Genomic DNA, 22997 nt, shown 5'->3' with positions numbered 1-22997 from the left:
TAAAAAGCGTTCTTATTAATTTAGATAATGATCTTTTCTGCCGTTAAAGCACTCCCCCTTCTCATTCTTTACACTTTCATACACATTGGTCGACAGCCCTGATAAGATGTCGCCACAAGACTCATGGCTTGGATTGTATTGGTATATTTTCCTGGAGCAAAGTGGCTCTTTTCAGATATTTATTTCCAGTCACCTAATGCTTTGCTATTGTTCATGCACATTATTGGGTTGGATGTAGAAGCCATTTCTGTCCCTGTAATGTAGAGCGTGGCCATGGAGGCTCTTTATGGATTTGGAAAGGCAGGGAGGAGGAAAAACCCAGACCAGCTATTGTTGCCATTGTTGAAGGAACTCAGGAGAAAGGTCTACTGTGCTCAACATGTACACTATAATAACAAACGTGCTGACTTTGTCCTCTTGATGTTTTTTTTAGTATTCATTGTATACATGGATGACAGATTGAAAGGCGCAAGTCTCAATGGGAAGATCTCAAGGACAGCTTGAAGAATTTGTGTATTGTGCATAAAGCCTTAACCCAACTGGAAATGTGTGTGAGGGGGACAAGAGGAAGCTGACCATTGTGTCGATAAATTCAATTTCCCTCGGTGTCAGATGAGCCCACTGCAGCTAGGCCTCTGTGTTACAACTGCGCTGACAACTTTGTTGCACTGACGGTGACTTCAAAACAATTCATTTACAACCGAAATGGGAGTACTCAGGTGCTTACCATCCAGAAAAACACATTTATGGTGATTTTTTTTTTCCAGGTGGATTTTATTGACTGTAGCAGAAAGGCACAGTCTGTGGAGCAGATTTAACTGTTAGCGGCATCACAGTCACCTGCTTTACTCTGCTGTAATTGTAGTTTGTCTATTTCCGACTAAAGTTTGGAAATGTTATTACATTCTTTCATATTAAGCAAACTGCACGGTAAATGATTTTCAGTTTCCGCCACTGCACAAGCTTAGTATGATGAATTTTTAAATGTCATTTCAAATTTACTACAGAACTGAAGCATTTTAAGTATCTTAAGTAGGGTCACAAGAGCAATCATGTCAAAATGTCACGCCATATTGTTGACCTAACTTAACACTTTACATGTCCACTACTCAATTTCAAATGGGATTCTCAAAATTATTAAATAAAATTAGATAAGAGTGCAGAGTAGAATGTAAGATGAGAGATGAAGATTAAAATTCACAGCACCTCCCGTACAATGAGAGCAGCTCCCTTGTTATCAGACGGTGCATGTCTTCAGCCCTTATTTGTGGTGAGGTGTTATTAGCAGCGTAGCGGCGCTGTCCCACCTCATCACATCATCTGTCAGAAGATCATCAGTTGCTGCAACAGCCCAGGAGGAGGGTTCCTGTGTGCTGCTTATCTGCCTCAGACACACGCAGCCTCTCGTCCCTGAGAGAGCAGGAAAGTAACGAAGCATATTACTCAAAAAGTAGAGTGAGTTTGATGTACTGGCACTTTGATGAGTATTTGAGTATCTCCATTGTTTGAGTCGCTACACTGGGTGCGTTTACATGGACATTAATAACCTGTTTGTGATTGGGTTTTTGGAGTATCCTGCTTGTGTGAATATAGCCTCATAAACAGGTTACTAATGTCAATGTAATCAAGGGCTGTCCTAACCTTAGAATTTTCCTAGTCGACCAGTAGTCGTCATTTAGGGCCATTAGTTTAGTACTTGCCCACATGTTTACAATACTAATCCAAGCATTAAATGATATCTTTTGGACGGGGCAACACAATGGTTCGATTTCAAGGTGTGAGAAAGAATAGTGTCAGTAACATTGTTAATGACGCTGTCGGCAAAGCAGTAATGATTGTGCTAAGTGGCTAATGGACATGTAGCTACTTACATGTTTCAGATGATACGCCATGTTTGTAATCGACCGATAAAGATGAGTTTACATATCACCTTGGGTTCGTCCTTCACCTTCTCAAAATGATCCCACACTTTGGATTTCCTGCCCAACATGTTTTTAACTGGTTTGTGGAATAACCGCAGGTCGGCTGTGATTGGTTTGTAGAGTGACTCCTGTCTAACTGCTGAGCGTGGCAACTTCCTGTGTCTGTCCTTTCAAATTAAATTCCCACATGTTCCAGTCGTATCGGTTTCAATTTAATTAGACAAGGTAGCTCCCAAATAGTTTCATGTTTGTTTGTTGTTGTTTATTCTGTGACTAAGCGACCAATGAAATCTTGCAAACTAATGACCTTTCTGGTCGACAAACCTTCGGCCGACTATTAGGGGGCAGCCCTAATGTAATCACACTCAATGTCATTCTGTTATCTTTCCAAGAGAATCATTGTATTCTTTTGCATTACGAGTTTTCACACTACTCACTCTGCAAAGAGTTTACATACAACATATATATAAAAACACATAAATATGATGCATTGTAAGAGTCTTAAACTACCCAACAGTACAGTATATGAAGCAGTTAGCCCAAGCACCACCAGGACCAGCTACAACACTAGAGTGCTTCTGGCATGTTAAATCAATAATTAAACATCATAAAAAACAGGGCCATTGTTTACTTTTGATATAAATATTTTATCATATGTTTACCTTTGATAAAGTACTGGGGCACTGAAAGGATTTTAAGGTCTAGTGTAAAGGATTTAGGGGCATCTATTGGCAAAAATTAAATGTTATATTTATAGCTTTGTTTTCCTTTGTGTATAATCACCTCAAAATCAGAATTGTTGTGTTTTTGTTAGCCTAGAATGAGTCATTTATCTACACACAGAGCCACAGAGAGGAAGGGGATGTCAGACAATATTGAGAGACTAACACATTGTTTGCTTTGGTCTTTTTGAGTAATTGTTAAGAATTATAGAATATCACCAGGCTTATCCTTTAAATACACTCTCACCATTGGGAAATAAACAGTATATCTGTGACTGACTAAATTCTATTGCTCCTCCTGCTAATCACAATTTCTTATTGCCCTTAATTTCCCTCCAGATTTAAAGCATTAAAATGTTATAAACCCACCGACATGCTATTTATTGTCGAACACTTTGTCTTCAGGTATCTCTTAAAAGGAAATTGATGAGGTAAAATAATCCATTTACTTTCTGGAGACAAAGTGTTAGGAAATGTCGGTCACAGGTGTGGGGAATTACACCGTGTAGGCATCAGCAGTCAGAGCCTAAAGTAGCTTAAAGCCTATAACATTACATCTGATCTGCAGGGTTAAGGCAGAACAAGCGCTGTGCTCGAGTGTGGCACCATCTCTCCCTCTTCCTCTCTTTTATACCAGCTTCAATGTTGTTAAAGCAAAAGAAATTGGACTGTCTGGCTGTCTGGGAGAAAAACAAGTAGCAACATCAGCTCCATTTTAGAAGAGGTTATTTTATTAGGGCCGCGTGGTGAGCAGCTGGTCCTCCTCTTATCCTGCTACCTTTTTTTTTTTTTTTTTTTTTTAATAAATCGTATGTGCTGTTTATTTCATTTTCACCTCGTTGACGTCTACAGTGACTGCACATCAGCCTGCATCATAATTATTGTTATTATTCACTTACTGGTGCACAGGGTTTGATGTTCTAAGGGTGCTATTTAATTTTCATCATGTGTACTCTAAGTACACGACTAGGTGAGAAGTCATGTACATATTAAAGGAGTGATTACCAATGCACAGATAAAGTAACATGAGTCATTCTCAAGTGAGGAGGCTAAGCTGTTGAACCAGCTGCCGTCACTGGGATTTTAACGGGACATTATCCGGATCAGTGTTGTTGTTTTTTTTTTTACATTAGCTGGTGTGAATGTACCATGAGGCTGCTGTCACACACTTGGAGCTTCATTTAATTCCAGAGTCAGTGCTTCAGGTGTAGTTCTACTTCCTTAAATTGGCTAAGAAAACCCATTCATTCTTGGAGGTAGATTAACCTGAAATGGAGGAGGAGGTGTGTTTCCAGTAATGAAAGATGTGCTCCTTCCAAAACCGATTTGTATTCATGCATTGCTAAATCACAGACGCCCGTGTGTCTTTGCTTTTGGGTCGTGATGTCAGGAGGACTGTAAGGAGCCAAAAATAAAAAATTTAAAAAAAATAAGCACGGAGAGAATAATCACAAAGCTGTTCAAGTTGAAATGAGTTCCGTCCTCTTCTCGCTGCTTCTGTATTTTACTGCTACACTAAACACACGTGGAGTTCAGATGTGCTTTGGTTTGCTTTGCAGGGATAGTCAAATCAGATAACCAGCTGTCTTTTATTTACAGTCAGGTTCATACTTGCATAATTCCCGGTTATATTTCTCTCTCACATCCGCAGGCTCTTGATCCGAGTCCTTGCCACTCGTGAACATGTGACATTGTGGTACACTTTTGTCTTTTGATAGTAAAGCTGCCACATGTCTTCATTTCCTACAGCTGCAGCATCCTTTATTCTCATCATATTCATGGATTATAGGAGCTGGTGTTGGCATTTGATGTCAGTCTCTGGAATATGGATGTAGGAAATGAGAGATGTTGCAGATGACATATGGATTTGTGTTTCCATGCCTCATTAAGTGAGCAAAAACAATTTTTAGCCATGCTAGCGGCATTGTTCGAGGCATGACGGTGTCCGCCGGTTGGGTGGTCCACCAATTTGGTCCAGGCTGAAAAATCTGCTGTTGGATGGATTGCCATGAAATTTTGTACAAACATTCACGGGTCCCAGAGAATTGATGCTTTGGTGTTCCCCGACTTTTCCTCCAGTGCCATCATTGGTTGTAAAATTTGGTTTGTACCCTCAGAACCCATCAACTAGCAGTACAAGAAAAATTTATATATATATATATATATATATATATATATATATATATATATATATAAATATATATAAATATATATATATATATATAAATATATATAAATTTATATATTTTTATAATTTATTTATACCCTTGAATATCGGGATATTGTGATTTGTGGGAACAATTTGTGGGAACAATTCTCAAAAACACATTATCCATTTTGGTAACACTTTACTTGAAGGTATCTACATAAGGGTGACATGACACTGTCATAACTATGACATGATGTTGTCATGAACTTGTCATAATCATTATGTACATGTCATAAATGTTTATGACTGCTGTCATTAAGAGTCATTTGTTTTTTGTAATGACAAGTTGACACTGTTTGGGTTGTCTTGATTATGACAACTTGACATTGATTAAAGTGACATTACCAGAAGTTGTCTTTGTCATAACAAGTTGATGTTAAATTTGTTTGTCCTGGGATGTCCTTATAATGACAACTTGACATTAACATAAAGGCATCTTCTGGTAATGTCATCCTGGTTAATGTCAAGTTGTCATTATAAGGACATCCCAAACAAATTTAATGTCAACTTGTCATGACAAAGACAACTTCTGGTAATGTCACTTTGATTAATGTCAAGTTGTCATAATCAAGACAACCCAAATAATGTCAACTTGTCATTACAAAAACCGAATGACACTTAATGACAGCAGTCATGAACGTTTAAGACATGTACATAATGTTCATGACAGGTTCATGACTGTCATGTCATAGTTATGACACTATTATGTAGATACCTTCAAGTAAAGTGTTACCTCAATGGTTCTATATTTTCTTAATTTGTTTGCTTAAAGAATACTACAAGCACAGTTATTTAACATTTTTGATATAGACAAATGTTAATTCCTTTGCTAAGACTGCACAAGATGTGATGAAGACAGGGCTGAGCAGTATATTGATATTAAATCAATATCTCGATATGAGACTAGATATCATCTTAGATTTTGGATATTATAATACCCTAAGTGTTGTCTTAGTTTTAAAGGCTACATTACATTTAAGTGATGTAATTTTACGTACTAGCTGTCTATTATTTTCCCACTCAGTCATCTCATTGTATAAATATTTTGTGAAAGCAACTATAGTCAACTCTTCAATATGGTCTCGATATTACATTACAAGTATTTGGTCCAGAATTTTGTGATTGATTTTCTCCACATTGCCCAACACTGCATAAAAGTATTTTTTAGTGCATATGTTGGTGTGTTCTTCATAATATGACAGTTTTCCTAAAATTAGATTTTAAAAAAAAGCAATATATGGCCTTGCTTACAGTATTGCAGTGTAATGAATCAAAATCCCTGTATTGTGATACAAAAGGTCAGACTCTTACCAATACACACCCCTGTATCAGCCTCCACCACTCTCTGGATTTCATGATAATTAGCCAACATTAGCACACTTAGATGGTTAATATAATCTGTAGACTCTAAAGGCCTCATTTATATATCTTGCATTAACATGTGATCTCTATCCAGATGAATTATCTGAATAATGGTATGTCATATAAACCTTTTATCATTAAACATTTTCATTATCACAATCTAGCCGACACTGTGATCATCTCAATGCGCAAATTAGTCAAGTGGGGCTAACCGACTTGTTAACAGCCACGGCACGTCTCAAGTTGAGGAAGGCAACAGGTCTTTTAGAGCATACTGTAGAAAAAACATGGGAAAACAAAGCCAACAGGCATAGGGCATCACATGTAACAGTGGCCACACAGTCAGTGTGTTGTTGAGAGGATATATAAATGTATACCCCAAAGAAGAAACATACACAGCAAGGTGCCTAATCTGAAAAAAGAATTCCAGTACAGGGTCCAAAATCTTATCAAACATAACACCGTTATCCTCATTTGAGAATCTCAGTCTCTCCAGATGTAATGTGTCGGCCATTTCATTTAACCATGGGAACAGAGTCCGTCTTCCACACTTCTTTGCAATCACCATTCCAAATAAAACAGCCATTTTTAAGGGGCTAGTTGCTCCAAGGATAGCTGTGAGTTGATCAGGTTCCCTAAATTTCCCAAAAGCCTCAGAGAAACAGGAGAAAAATCTTCTTTCAATATGTATACAATTTACTGCATGACCAGAAAGCATGTGCTAAACTGCCATTTGTAGATTTACAGCAGTTGCAGACAGGTGAAACGACAACAGGTGCTTTTTAAAGGTAACTCTTGCTAGATACCATATCAAAATATATATTTCAGTGCAACTGCATCTCTTCATGCAAATTCTTAACCCGTGACAACTGCACTTAAGCATGTGTTTGCATGATCTTTACACTAGACTGTGAGTGAACCGGGGAGCATAGTGTGCATCACCACTACAGTAAGTGCTGGTGGCTTGTTAAATTGCAAAGTTGGTGCTGGCATACTGTTACAGTAATTAGAGTTGAACAGGTGATGCTTTATCTCCGCCTTGTTATGGATCATATCTTCGTGTTGTGTTCTAATTCTCTGTCTGATGCTGAGGAGCCTCCATGCTCCGTCACACTAATTAGATAGCGCGAGTCATCATCTCCCCGTTTCTTTCCACCCGCGTCTTTACTGGGAGGAGGGTAAGTGATGAGACGAGGAGGAGGAGGACGAGGAAGGAATAGGCAGGTTGACAAGTGTCGCAGGGGGCCCTCACGTTTACAACGCTTTGTGTCAAAAGCTTTTGGAGCAGGCTGAATAACTTCTGCCGATATCAGCAGTTACACACTCTGCTGGTTTGTCATTGTGCCAGACTGAACCTGTGTTGTTTTTTCGGACGGTCTCAAAACTGGTGTATTTTCTGTGTAGACGTTTGGCATATTGTGCACTGCAAGGCCGGCTGAAAGTGTTTTATCTAATTGTAAAGCTCTCAAAGTAACAATTGCAATTTGTAGTGTTTTGTTCAGTTTTTCCAACATAATAAACCATATAGATTACCAGCGATACTGACATTCCATTATTTTAAGGTTTACGGCTCTAGATCATTATGGCAGCCTGCCTCGCTTTCTGCAGTTGGAATGGTTCTACAATGCAGTGTGTGAAACCTCTCATTTTAGCTTGAGGCATATCCGGTAATTAAAGGATTAACTTGGTAATCTAAATTGTCTCTTGTCTTTTGCTTCCTCCTTCTTCCCATTATTTCCTAACATCCATTTCAAAGATTTAAGAATGCCTCTTTCCCCTCTCCGTCTGCGTTTCTGTTTCTTCCCATGCCGGCACTGAGTTCTGTAATCAACTTGCTTCTGGATAACCTCGTTTCCGGCTAAGCGTAAGGGGACGACAAATCCGGGAGCGTGTGGGTGCCTCGGATGGCAAAGACTGTGACTGCGTCTGCCCCTCCTGACAGCTCAGGATGCCTTCAGTTCCTTTGAGGATTGCGTGTAGTTATTAAGTCAAAATGTGTTCAAATCTCTGTGACTCTTGTGGAGTAACATGCACTGAACTGCCAAACAGGTGAAGCTTTGAAGATTCTGAGCACATTCACACCCCGAGTTATGCGACGGCGAGGCATTTTGAATCTACCTCTAAAATGAGCTAAATCTATCAAGTGTTTCTCATGTCTGCGCAGGCTTTACAGAGCTTTGTGAATTTCTTAAAACATTCTGTGGCCTCTTGAATTTACTTTTAAGGACTTCAGCAGAGGGATCTTTGATTTTTTTCTTTTTTCAATGTCTTGCTTGGTTGAAGTGACCTTATACACAAACATTAAATAGCTAAACTACAACTTCACAAAGCACAGACGATTATGCAAGTTTCTGAATGATTTATCCTCTGCCTGTATTATGCTGCTTTAAAGACCAGTTAATTTTTTTCCCAACTCTTTTACAGTCAAAGAGGAGCACATTAAACTGATAATGCAACTTGATCTTTGCCACGCTCTGGGTTGTGAATCATGCATTTTTAGTTTAAACTAAGCTCTTCATCTCTTGAGGAGATGCTATTTAATATGAGGGCATGATCAAAAGTTTATTCTTCATAAAGCGGCTAAATGCTCTCATACTTAATTTGGAATGCTGTAAAATTTGTAATGAAGGAGGATAGCGCACACACAGTATGTAACTTGAGAAAAAATCCCCAAGCTTGTGTTGTCGCTGAATTATGCAGTGCAGGATTCAGAGTTTATTGGAGAGTCGCAGCCAGTGATTAAACCTCTGCTTTAGGAAACTGATTGTTTAAGAGGCTGATTCAGCCGTGAAACCGGATTGTCCGTGGAAACATCTGGAAGTGGATGGTGACAAAGCATCAGCTGTGGCACTTGAGCGATGAATATGAATATTTCTCCCATTCTTAGTCCGCACAGTGTTAATGATGCTGCCAAGAATAGTAATGTGGTTTCTGAATCACAGGTCTCAGCATATAACGGTTTTAAATCGGAAAGATAAACGTCTCCCGTGTTAGCGCTCTTGCTGTTATGTACACAAATTCAGGCTCCCAGCTGTTGATCTTGTTAAACATCACTTTCAGCCATTTACTCACACACATTTGCACAAACATGCACATTTGCACAGACAAATATACTCACACACATGCGGTCTCTGTCATTTAAGCACAGTTCTCAAAATGTCAGCTCTTTTACCTTGACAGGAGCTTAAAACGGTCTCATAGGTTTCAAGGCAAAGCGCGCCTTTCAAGACGGCATCGGCTTGAAAGGCGAACGAAGCGAAGGTGCCGGGGAGTGTCAGCGCTGGTGCCAAAGGTAGACGGAACAAAGTTGCTTCAAATAGATGATGGGAAAAATTAATAAATAAAAATCAACAAACCAGAATCAGCAGATGTGTGAGCTCCTGTTCAAAGGTGTAAGGCTCATTAATGGTGTTGCTATGCACCGTGTTTACACAACTATCAGCGCTAACTTTTTTTTTTCTTTTGTTTAACGACATCACTCAGGGGGAAAAAAAAAAAAAAAAACAGCATTTAATCATTCAAAGTGCTGCCTGTTTGAGTAGGGATGATTTATGTCGCCAGCGTTTGATGGCAATTCTCAAAGTTGACGATGTGACCCGAGCTTCAGGAACGCATCTCTCATGGAAATATTCTCATCAGGGAACAGAGTAGGCAGCGTGTTATTAGTATCCTGAATTAATGTATGCACACAGATGTACAGGCCTGCATCGATGTACATTCTTAGCAGCCAATTTTCTATTCATTTGAATAGGCAAAGATTGCAATAACGTCATGTGTGGCATGTGTGAGACTGATTTACTTACTCACCTCCCGTCCTCCCAGCCCCCACCTCTCCTTCTGTCCTTCATTCCTTCATTTTTTTTTTCTTAAGCCTCTCTGCATCCTTCACCACTGATGCAAACGTGATGTGATGAAGTTTGGGTTGCCATGGGTGCCATCTCTCCTGCATGTTTATTTATTACATCTGAGCCCGTCTCTGCCGTATATTTTCTTCTGCCAGTGATTGATTGTTTTCCGGAACGACGTTAATAAGCATGGACATTGTATGGAATCTGGCTTTGTTGACTGTTTGAGCATTTCTGCGTAAACCTGCATTTTTGGTTTGCATGCATAATTCTGTGTCTCATTGATTGAGAGGAAGACGGAGCTGTTTGTGAGCAGCTTTCCTTTTGTTGCACGCTTACGGTCTATATTTTGCGTACGTGTGCATGTTTTTTAACTTTCAGCTCCCTGAATGTGTATGCGCATGAACAATATACAGGAGAGTGTGTGTGTGTTTGACAGAGTGTGTGTGGTTGAAGGAGTGCTTGTTGAGGCATGGTTGTCTCATTGAAAAATTTATCCTGAATCCCAGACATGTGGAGGAGTAAATATTTGTCATCTGGGGACAAACATACATCAGTCAGCCGTGCTCCAGATTATATATGATGCTGGATATTTTTTCCAGCACATCCCATTTCTGCTCCTTTCCCTGTGTTTGATCACTGCCAACAGTAATGTTGTCTGAGGCTTATTGAAAGTAACCATTCATGAGCAATGCTCCTGTTCCCAGAAACATAAGTTTATATTTAAAGCGATTACCAAATAAAGATACTCAGTGGTATAAAAGTATCCAGGAAGCCACTTGAGCACTCCGAAGAAGAACACATCAAGCAACAAAGTGGTTGTGACAAATTTGATGTGGGCTTTGTTGTTAATGGCAGCTAAACATGAAATGGTTTAATAATCTGGATAGTGATTTTAATTGAATTAATTTCAGAGGACATTGTAAGGTGCTGATGGTGTCATAAAACACTTGTTATAGCTGCTGTTCATCACTGTGATGTAAATTATGCCCAGTGATTGCTCAATGATGCTTTCCATTGGGGACATGACGTTGTTAAAAAAAAAAAAAAAAAAAATTGTAATTGGCTCCAAAGGGCACACGATGTGTTGGTGCCATGAGGGAGAAACACAAAAGAGGGTTATTTTCTCTCCAGCTATGGTTTTTTTCCTCCCTGCTGACATGCTCACACTGCGGTGCATTCAGCAATTCTGTTCTTCGAGTAGATAATAAGGAGTGAAATTAAAAAAATAAATGCTTATTTCACAAATGGCGATAAAGCAAGTCGACAGTATGGGGCACGCTGACATGAGCAGAGCAGAAGTGTGAAGAATTTGACTTCAAAATAAGACTTGAGATTTGTGTGTATCCAAAAGAAAAAAAAAAAGATACCTACTCCTGGAAAGTGATACAGTAAAAATCATTATGAAATATTGAAGATAGATGGTAATAAAAGACGTTTACAAAGCTGCAACACTTTGAAAATCTAATCCTGCGTGCTTTTTAAAATGCAGTGGTGTGTGCATATATAGTTACAGCGTTTACAGGAATTTAATTTTTTTTCTAGGTTTTTTAAATATATATTTTGAGCATCTCTGACTGCATTATAACTTCATCATCTCCTCCTCTTGTGGATGTGCTCGATCCCTGACTTGGGAGTTGACGTGGTCAGCTGGACACATGAGACACTGGGGTCTGTGTGCAGCAGGAAATCTGCCCTGGACATCATGGCTCAGCACACTGACAGCTGGTGCACCCTCGTTGTGTTTGTGTGTACGTGTGCATGCGTGCGGGCCTGTTTTAGGTCAGTCGAATTGTCTCTCGAGAGAATAGCAGCTGCAGACAAATATCAGGGTCACAACCTGATGTGTTTCTTTTTAAAAAAGTACAAGTATCTAAATTCCTGTGGATTCTTCTCATGGCGATGTTTGAAGCGGCGCATGGATGACTAATGTAATGGTTACTGGGCCCTAGCAACACATGCAGCATGATGTATCAATTAAATCATCTTCATTGGCTGAATGATCAGCAAGGGAGGCGTTGAGCATCCTGTGTTTGTTGTTTGTGTGTGTACTAAATGATCTGGCAATGGATTCAAATGCATGTGGCAATTAATGGCGGCTTTAGCCAATCACATTCAGTAGAATCTAATGCAGTGCCCATAGTGCTGCTGCTGCTGTGTGTCTATTTGATTTGTGCATTGACCTGCAACAAGTCTGTTAAGTGGCTGATACTCCCTGTGCGCGTGTGCATGTGTGTGTGCACGTTGACTTTGAAGTACATTGTGTCGTGACAATAATCTAAGCCAATTTACTACGCATCAGCCCTCCATTATGGGTTTGATATAAAGCGGTGCGTGACTAGAATGCCCTCCCATAAAATGACAATTTACTTCTCTGAAGAAATTACGTGTTTAACCTCATTAACCTAAAGTGCATGTAGTAAAATGGAGGACTAACCCCCACCCCTTGTGACAAACACACACAAACACACGCACACAAATTGGAAACATCATTAAAAGTTGAGAGGTCATGTTGAATGTGACCCCCGCAAATGAGCAGCCAGCGGTGAGTTAACAGCATCAGGAGCTCATCAAGGCGTTCGCACGACTTGTCAGCGTCTCAGGTGGCTTTTGTTTCATTCTCTGTTTCAACATCACCTGTCCTCTATGAGATGATTAACCTGGCAGGTGTGAGGTGAGTCTCGCCCACTGTTTTAGTGAGCTGTCGTCTTCTGTCTGCAGGGAGTACAGAGGGTCAGCCCGGCCGGCTAATGGCTGTGGTCACAAAGCTGGAAGCCAGCCCATTAGAAGGAGCCGCCGTCATTAGGACCAACACACTTTCAAACAACCTGACCTACTGGTCCCGCACTGTTTATTAGCAAAGTTTGGGCTCTCGGTTAGAGCAATTATACTCGCCATTCATGATGAACTGTGGCCTTTTCCTCAACACCATGAGACAAGAAACACACACTCACATACATAGTAAATAATGTCAGGCGGCCGTGTTGTCCTGAATAGGGAGCTGCCATATTAATGACATTTTCTTCTCTGCAAATGTGTTGCAAAACGAAAATGTGCTTGGGAAAGGGGAAAGTGTCAGCAAGTGATGTATGTCGTTCATTGGACACAGAACATTTAGTTTTCATTAAGAGTTAAACATGTACACGAAACATTAATGGGGTTCAGCGGCAGCAGCAGTGGCGTGCTTCACTATCTCATCCTGATAAATTAGCAACTCAGCACACAGGGGTAAAAGAAAAATAGGAGAAGAAAGAGAGACATTAATATAATGTGTAGTGGGGGAGGAACTGACAGATAATGTCTTTATCCAAAGATTGGTGTTTTATGACGCAACGTAATATTATCCCTGACCCGGGCATCAGCAGGCTGCAAGGATGAACGGAGGCTGGGCGAGGGAGGAGAGGAAGACAGGAGAGAAAGGTCAGCGTGAGTGTTGCCGTTTCATTATGAGAGATGTGGACTCCCATCCTCTCCTGCTGCACAGGGAGTGATGGAGAAGGTTGTTAATGCCTGGTCTGTCAGCCATATTGGATTCAGGGCAGTAAATTAATATTACACTCCTTTTAAAGGGGTTTTATTTTGGGATTTGCTGGTCTCCCCTGAGTGTCGGCGGTGTAAAGAGGTTATTTCCCTCTTTCTGCTCCGCGCTGTGTCCTCGCTATCTCTCGAGCAAAGCTAATATGTTTAGAGAGAGGGAGACTGTGTTCATGAAGGAAGGATGTGTGCGCTGTAGGCTCCTTTGTGTCATTCAGCGTTTGTGTTGAACATTTTTCAGGGAGCGTAAAAGTTTGCTGTAAATCGTAGCATTGTCCCCCTGAAGGACAGCTCCCATATCTCTGCTCACTGGAGATGTATCTCCCCTCTTTTTTTCCTTTGCATCACCTATATACTGTAAGATTCAAGGGGAATAAAACAGCCTCTACTGTATATAGGAGGTGACTTTACGTTAACTGGCTGTCTAGCTTGTCAGTCATCTTTAACCTCCCCTGCCTCTTGCCCTCTTGCTTAATGCGGATAGAGTTAGAGTCCCGGTTGAAGAGCCGTATAACACAGTGTGAAGTGGCCTAGTCGCTGAGACGGGATTTATGGCCACCAGTCCATCAGCGCTGATGTTAAAGGGCTGTGATTAAGAGCTGGAGTAAAGACCTGGACTCCTCTACCACCCCCCATCCCCACCCACCCCCCGGCCCAGCCAAGAGCACACAAGGCCGAGCTCTGTCACTGCCAGCTCTCCTCCGTACAGTCCTGTCTCTCTTTTTCACCCCGTCTGTCCATCTGTCTTCTTCTGCCTCCTTTCATATGCATGATATGTATGAGTCCCAAATCACCAAGGACACTGAATCTCCGCGTTAGATATCTGGTGTCTGCTGATTCCATGACAACTTGAAGACTTGAAAGCGTTTTTTATTTTGGCATCCCTCTAAAATCTCTGCTTCTCTCTCCTTTTTTTTTTTTTTTTTAATTCCTGGAAGGTTCCGAGCACGCCACAGCAACGCTTCCTGCCTCCTTCTCGGACCTGTTACCTCACTTCTTGGTGGAGCCGGAGGATGAGTTCATTGTGAAGAACAAGCCGGTGACGCTGACCTGCCGCTCCACCCCTGCCACGCAGATATACTTCAAGTGCAATGGCGAGTGGGTTCACCAGGACGACCACTTGATCGAGCGGACTGTTGACCCAGCCACAGGTACATGCAAAAACATGTCTCCTATATAAATAATGAAGTTCTCTTTAAATTTTCACTCAAACATTTGTGTTATGCAGTGTTTTCACTTGTTGTCGGTAACCTGCGCCATCCTGTGGCACCACGGTGCTTCATCCAACTTGTATTGCATTAGTAATAAGCCATAGAACAACATGATAAACATAGTATTAGGTTTAAACGTTGTAAACAGACTAACGGAGCCACTAGTGTCTAACAGGCCGTGTGCAATTTACTGCTGAGCACTGGCAACATGAAGGACATAACATTTCAATATCGGTGGGGGGTGACAAGACGAGGCATGGCAGAGTTAGTCTCTCAAGAAAACAAAAACTACACCAATATGGCAACATTTTACATGTGAAGCTCACGAAAGTGGTGTCCTAAATGGTAGCAACGTAGCACTGTCGGTTTGAGTTGAACTTTTGCCAGACGTCATGTTTCTATTTACTCCATCGCTCGCCTTGAAAGCACTGCAGGGGATGAGGAACGGCTGATTCATGAAGTTCAAATGTGGAGTTATCCTAGTGGTTCTGAACTGGTGGGTCACGGTGCAATAGTGGGTTGAAGGTCCATTCTGAATGGACCGCGAGTGACTTGCCAATGTGTCATGTTTGTAAAAAAGACACTTTATTTCTAAGTACAGTGAATTTCTGGCACAGAGCTTTTATTTTAAAGTGCTGTTTCCTGCTGCAGAGTGAGTGGGTAATGGACAGCTACTGGACAGAGACAGCGAGCTAGTTTGATGATGCTGAATGTATTAAAACTGTGTTGACCTCAGTGTTGGGTAGTAACGTGTTACAGTAACGCCGTTAGTTTTGGCACTAACTAATACTCTAACGCATTAGTTTTTAAATTCAGTAACTCAGTTACTGTTACCAAACGGTGCGTTACTCTGTTATTTTTGGCCAGGTTTTAAAACGGCGCGCAGCATGCAGTATTCCTTCACAAACTGAAGTTCCCTTTCACTAAAACATTTTAGCCCTAAACAATAAAAGATAGTCAAGTCAGATAGAGGTATATGAACAATTCTTACCAGAGCATCTTAATGAAACACGTCTCTCACCAAGTCACTGTCGACCTGCTGGCCTCACCACAGTGCTGTAACGTTACATTAAGTGGTAGAGCTTCTGTAGATTTAGTCCCAGTAGCGTTATATCCAGTGACGTGATATCCATTGTTATCTCGAGGAAGCTTTTGTTGTGGACAGACAGTGTCTGCGGTGGGTGACAGACTCGACATCATCATGTAGCTCTTCAAATGTTCTCTTTAGTTCATTTTCCATATTTGTATCCGAGTACCGTAGTTGTAAAACATTTAGCTGCCTGACAGTGAGTGACTCCATTGTAGAAGACGGTTGCATGTTTCCTATACCGTTAAACTGTTTTGTCAAGTTGTTGTCTAATAGTCCCTTGGTTAAACTCCATCCGCTGTCGCTTAGGCGATGTAACGTTAGCTACGAGCCAGTACAGTTAAGAAATGTTTTGGGCTGCAGGGCTGAATTTCCCAAAACATGATCCTTCTTAGCAACGTTGTCTTCTTTGTGGCTTAGAAAAACTACACTGCAATTAAGAAAAGCATCTAGCGCCCTCTAGCGTCCCCACTCAGTCATCTTCAGCCAGGACGTACTCAGAGTATAGATGACACTACTGTGCGTGCGTCAAGGTTACTTTTTGGTTTAAGTAACTGAGTTACTTTTTAATGAAATAAATAGTAACGGTAACTAGTTACTATTTTTCAGTAACTAGCACAACACTGGTTGACCTCTAACTAATGGCTAAGGAGAAATCTGGACCCCATGGCTAAACCAGTTTTGAACTACTGATCTATACAATACCTTCATATTTCACAACAGAAACATAAGGTCTCATTAGGGAGCTGAAGGTTTCTGGTAAGGTAAATTACCATAGCTAATAACAAGGGATATTGTATTTGTGTTGTCATTTCCAGTAAATATCCCAATATAAATTGTGTGTTTTCTGTTTAAAGTAACATTACAAATGGAGGAAGATAGAAAGTAGGCTCCTCACCCATCTATTAAGTGATTATGTCGTCAGTCTGATCTCAAGCACACAGCTGATATTGACAAGATTTGTTTTCATGACTTAACAAAAGTGCATATTAAATAGCTTTGGTGTGGACAGAGAGCTCAGATGTTGCGTGATGCGACATGATAGTCAGATGTTGATTTGATGTTGGGACACAATGTCATTATGTTCCACTGGGGAGCTGCTGCTACTGCTGAGTCAAGTGCGACTAGATCTATTGGTAAAGTACAGTATTCCAGTCTGAGTCAGTGTTTGGTTTGGTTTGGTTTGTTTAATATAAAACCAGTTTGAAAATTTTTACACCGACCCAACCCTAGATGCATTAAGTATTTGTGCACAGAAACAAAGGTTTGTAGTTCGCCACTGATTACTGTGCTCCATCAGGCTCTTGGCTCATCCTCCAGCCTATTTAGCCTGCCAGTCTCATAATAAGCACATTGGTTTCAGTCTCAGAAATCTTCTCGATCACCTTGGAGACCTGTTTGTTTTTCTCTCTGTTGTGCTGCAATCCCCCGCCTCCGCCATCAGTGTCATAAACATGTATGACACTGATGTGGTGTGATTCAGCAGCGATCTGCAAATTCAAACCACCCATTCACAGCCTGACAACTGATTGGGAAGGAGAAACATAGAAATGACAGGTTTTTGGGGGGGGGCAGGAACGCGCACACACATGCAAATGCGCACTCTGATTTGTAGCCAAACATAACAAACACATGCATAAAACAGTTAATGGACACGACAAGTGAGAACTACACAGAGGCAGACACACAACCATCAGTGTCTGCACACAAACACACACAGAAAACAAAGGGAAAGGTGTTTAAAGCAGGAGCATCTGAAGGGGAATTTAAGCAGAGGTGTATCAATTCACATGCACACTTTGCCTCTTTGTTTTTTAGATAAAGAGCTCATTGTGCTCACATTTTATCCATCTGGTCTTCAGGGTTTGGAATTAAAATGCAGCAGCTCGGCAAATGCAGGAATAAATTGTAAAATGTCACGGGGGGAACTCATAAGGCCCGTTTCCACTGCAGGAACTTCGGGGTAATTTTACGGGGCCGGGGCTGTTGGTGTGTGTCTCCACCGCAGGAACCACCCCTGAAGGACAGAGTTCCGGAACTTTTACAGGGGCTAAACAAGTCCCTGCCTCGGAGTAGGTACTCAGAACGGCCCAGAGAAACTCCTGGCTGGGGCTTGGGGATTACTTGGTGCTGATTGGATATACTCAAGGCAGGATGTGACATTTTGTAAATAACAACATGGTTATCGTAGATTAGTTGGACTAACCGTTAGCTGTTAGCAGTGTCTGTAATAACTCAATAAACGGTCTGTGAAAAAAATATTTTTTCCAGCGGATATCTTAGTTACAACATGATTGAGCTAGCAAAGCAGTTTTGTGTTGCTATGTGTGGTATTTATTCAGTTTTGGGAAATCACGATGTCTAGAAAGCATCAGCTGACAGGGACAGCTAACAGCAGCAGCAAAGCTAACATCAGGACGTCATCTGTTAAAAGCCTCCCGTTGTCGGATACGACATGAAACTACTCCAGTTAGCTCAATCATGTTGTAACTAAGACATCCGCTGGAAAAAATATTTTTTTCACAGACCGTGACCGGAGTTATTACAGACACCGCTAATGGTTAACGGCATCCCTACTCCCCTACATCGCCCCGGTCAAAATGGTCGCGCAACGATTAAGTCACATCCAGAGCCCGTAACTTTACAGGAACCTTCCTCCTACTCCGCTCTCTCAGTGGAGACGCGGCGGTTGAGAGGGCCGAGCGAGAGGACGTTCCTGTAGTAGTTCCTGTCCCCCAAATACTACCAGGAACTTCTTCAGTGGAAACGGGCCTTTAGTGTCGATTCACTCTGACACTTTTGTAGGTGAGGATTTCTGACCTAGTTTACAGATGAACACAAATATTGCTCCGTAGTGAGGCTTAGATTGGTGTGTGTGCTGACTCCTGCGTCTGCTCTTTTTTTCATACTAAACAAAACATATGATTTTTTAAATTCTCTGCCTTGTGAGTGTGAGGCACAGTGAGTGATTTAAACTTGTCTGCTGTACGGGAGCTGTGTCCTTGTACAAGTTAAAAGAGAGAAATGTGGTTGTATTTCCACTGTTGGCCTGTTTTACCTTGTGTGTAAGCCACAGTTGTAGAAGCCAGAGACATTTTTAAACTCTGCTAGATAGCAGCAATAAAATAGTTAATTTGTGTTTCCTGTTTTGTGAATAGGAAGTGTAAACAGAAGGGAGCACTTGTGGATTTGGATCATTAAGAAGAAATTGTCAGTGAGTCAACACTGATAAAATTTGACCAGATCCCAACACTGTCTTCCATCTTGTGTTGTTTCATTAACAGTTCTACTCTCAGTTTCTCACAGTTGTTGAGGGGAGTGAGAGAAATTAAGTGTTGCCAATAACAGTCCTTCTAGGAATAAAGCCTTTTTGACTATTGATTTTTTTTAACAACAGGTCAAAGTCTACCAGCCACAAGTAAATGTAAATCCTTGGCAAGCCATGATCACGTATGGGAAACATACATATTTATTTTATTACTTTTCTGTGAGCACACCTTTCTTTTATTACAGTGTGTACATTTACATGCACTTAAGTGACCAGGTTGCCGTGTGCTTCCTCCTGCAAGCTGAGTTCTTTAACATCATGTAAACAAGAAACCTGGTTTCAGTAATCAGGGTAGGGAATTTGGCAATTCTGAAGTCTCCAGGTAGATTTCTCATGAAGACCACCAAATTATCTCCCGACTCCAACAGGTCCTCCAACCCATACGACCACACATGATGTTTCTTTTCAACCCTCTAAAAGTCCCAAAGAGGCGTTTCATAAATTAGTGCCTTTACTAGTTAGCTTAGGTTTAGGAAAAGAATCATGGTTGGGCATTGTGCGTTAGACACCAAATGCTATGACACAATGTGACATGACAGTGTGATGTTAAATTTGTAACTTCAAATAACGCAACACTAATTTTTAGTTTCACAGGGAAACAAACAGTGGGCAGCGGCATGAAAGTCCTGTGTTTGTTACAACCATCCACCACCTCAACCACGTCCTTAGCGGACTTTGTCTGACCTATACGTCACCTGACGTCCGTCTTTGCTCCTGTCACTATTACTATAGCAGTGGCAAATGCTGGTCTTTCAAACAGGGGAAGCTCAATTTAAGTTTAAATCATAAGATTTGTCATATTGTAGCGAGGCAGTAACTTATAAAAGAAACATTTGATTAAAGCGGTTTTTCAACTGAGCTTGAAATGCAAAGCGCTGTCAGTCACAAAGGGGTTCAGCCTTTTAGACAATTCCTCCAATCATCATGCATACACCGAGCGTCCTCTCCCTGCCTGCCGCTCCATTAGGTCCCAGGGAAGCTGAGCCTCCCTGAAAGTGACGATTTTGTCGCATTTATCCAATGACCGTCTCGCTTTGCTGCATGAAAAAAACCTGCTCAGCGCTGTCTCATAGGAATGCTTGGAGGCTCTGCGTCCCCCGTGCTGACACGAGAATGTATGACAGGGAGGTCGCGTTTAACATCATGACGCATCCTAGCGCACGTTTAATGCAATGTAAATTCTTATTTTAATGTAAATTCAATAGTGCATATTTGACCATTTCTTCTATGAAATTTTAGGGGAAGTTCAGCCTCCCTTGTTGTCTCAGAGCAATCGCTCCTGTACTATAGCCACCAAAGGTTGCTGCCTAACAATAAATTTAAACATCAGTCATAAGAAGCTGCTTGTACAAATGACCTGTAGCAGTGGCCCCCAACTGATCCAGCCAACCAGATTTCTCCTTAGTCATTAGTTCAAGGTCCACACAGTTTAATACATTCAGCATCATACTTGTGTTTGGCCATGTCATTGAGCTAGTTTGTAGTCCGAGTTAAGTCACTGTCTCTTATTCACTCACTCAACAGCAGAAAATGGCACTTCAGAACAAAAGCTCTGTGCCTGAAATTCACTGTACTTTAAAATAAAGTGTGCTTTTTACAAACTTGACACATTTGTGAGTCACTTGCGGTCCATTCAGAATGAACCTGTGAGCCACCAGTTGGGAACCACTGACCTATAGTGTTGTTTTTTTGTCTCTATCTGCCGTGTGTACGTGTCACAGGGTTTCTGATCGGCTTTTTACATGTGCAGGAAAACAGGGAGCGATGCATCACCGTATTTAAAATCCCTTAAATTGATATTAACAGAAAGTAACCTGAGTGTGAGTAACTGTGTCCACTGCTGCTGAACATTTGACCATTTTTTAAATTCAGAAATATTCACAGTGTGAGGGAAAGTTCCTTTCTACCTGTTCTCTCACTTCGCTGTCTGCTCCACACAGACACACAACAAAAGGAAAAAGACAAAAAAAAAGGCAGTGTCTTGGGAGCAGGGGAGAAAACTGATTACTGACCTGCTGCAGAAACTGGTCACTACAGTGAATCTAAATGCGTTGTCTAAATGACCTGGTTTCCCTTAGCAACCATTGTATTAAATACATGTAAATGAATTGATTGTATGATACACATGTTATTTGTGGCACGGGACGTAAAGGGGTGACATTGTGGAGTCGGCTGCCTAACTTTGATACGATGAATTGCGTTTAGTCAGTAGCTAAAGAACACGCTGTGCCCCATAAACTGCAGAGTTTATGGGAACATCACATTACCAATGCAATGTTGCTGTGCCAACATTTAATGATGATGGGCCATTTGCCATGTGGTTATGAGCCGTTATAGTCAGCATTTATTTGTCTGTGAAACAAATCTGTCGTGCCGGGTGCCACGGACCCCTGCAGCAGCAGCGAGGGGCTCCGTCTCGAGAAACCCTGTGAAGTTCCAAGGCTTCCTCCCCCGGCTGCCCGCATCACTTCGGGGTCCCGCTGCCTTTGATGATAAATGTGTCATATGTGAAGCTGTGCGGTTATGAAGGACATGTGGTTGTCCAGAGGTATGGCTGCTCCAAGGTACCCACATCGATCTCTCAAACACTCGTGCTGTTTAATGTCAGCACTGCCCTGAGGAGTTTACTGATGGCTCCCTCTAATCCCCCTCCTGCAAGAAACATGTGAGGCACACACATTCAACCGCGGTAAAGCTCTGTGTGTGTGTGTGTGTGTGTGTACGTGTGCAGTACAGGCTTGTCAGGCTCTCACCCTGGTCGTCACAGTCACACCGGACTCTAAACTTGTACCTGTTGCCAAGCAACCAGGACTTCTGTCACACAAGAAGCTGCCCGATATCAACATCACGCCTTGAGAAAGGAGGAATGAGGAGTTTGGACACATACCCAAGTTGACAAAAATTGATTGACAATTTATACCCAGTGTAACAGTGACAAATCACCCTCTCAAAAATAACCCATTTCTCTAACTTTGAGAAATGTCCTACCTGACTGCGAGCGGTCGTCTCCGCCCACGCTTTGCGCCGAGCAGAGTCCACGCTTGTTCCCTCCATTAACAAAGACAGAGATGTAAATACTATGCACCCATGTGACCAGCCAACACAAAGTCTCCTGAGACTTCAGCCCCAGTTTCATTGGCTGGCGTGTTCACACTGATTGGGATTCTCATCAAGGATCCTCATCCCTTTGTTATGTAAATTAAAGTCGAGCCGCGGATAGAGTTAATGCTCTTAATTCCAACAGTAAAATAATGGAAATAACATGTAGACACATCAGAGTCAAGCACCACTGCTGGAGATGGTTTTTACATTTGTTCTGCTGTTCCCTTTTCAACATGGTAATCTTTTTTTCCCACTCTTTGATGGATGAGTGGCCCATCAACAATGGAGTGCGCATACAGATATCTGAAAATATCATTAATATTGTATTGGTATGTAATAAGCAATCTTACAGATATGTAAATATTGGGCTATTGGTTCGCCAATGCATGTGTGAGAGTTTATTTTTTCATTAACAAAGAATCACAGTCTTGCTGTTAGCTCCACAAGTGATCTCAAGTTTGCTTAATTGCTTTTGAAAATGTTTCGCAAACCCTGGAGTTGCAGGATTTGCTCAACCCTTAAAGTTGCTTGATAACCATCAACTAAAAATGTCAGTAGTTTACTTATATTAAATATTTGAATTATCCGGAAGGGCCTTATTGAGATTCATTTTTCAGAGCGCTGCGGAAAATATGAGTTACAACATAAGACAGATAACACAAAATATGCCACAAA

At 41.3% G+C, this 22997-nt stretch overlaps 1 protein-coding gene across 4 annotated transcripts in view; it reads left to right on the top strand.

Moving 5' to 3' along the window:
- The window catches only part of unc5a (unc-5 netrin receptor A), a 163036-nt gene that overhangs the window by 67768 nt on the left and 72271 nt on the right, over nucleotides 1–22997 (top strand). For all 4 annotated transcript variants that reach the window (XM_033633372.2, XM_033633375.2, XM_033633374.2 and 1 more), the window contains exon 2: nucleotides 14533–14745. In XM_033633372.2, coding sequence (XP_033489263.1) covers nucleotides 14533–14745 — 213 coding nt within the window. The remainder of the gene's footprint in view (nucleotides 1–14532; nucleotides 14746–22997) is intronic.

Source organism: Epinephelus lanceolatus, chromosome 7, assembly GCF_041903045.1.
Source record: "Epinephelus lanceolatus isolate andai-2023 chromosome 7, ASM4190304v1, whole genome shotgun sequence".
NCBI classification, from domain to species: domain Eukaryota; kingdom Metazoa; phylum Chordata; class Actinopteri; order Perciformes; family Serranidae; genus Epinephelus; species Epinephelus lanceolatus.
This window is presented reverse-complemented; position numbering and strand designations above follow the sequence as displayed.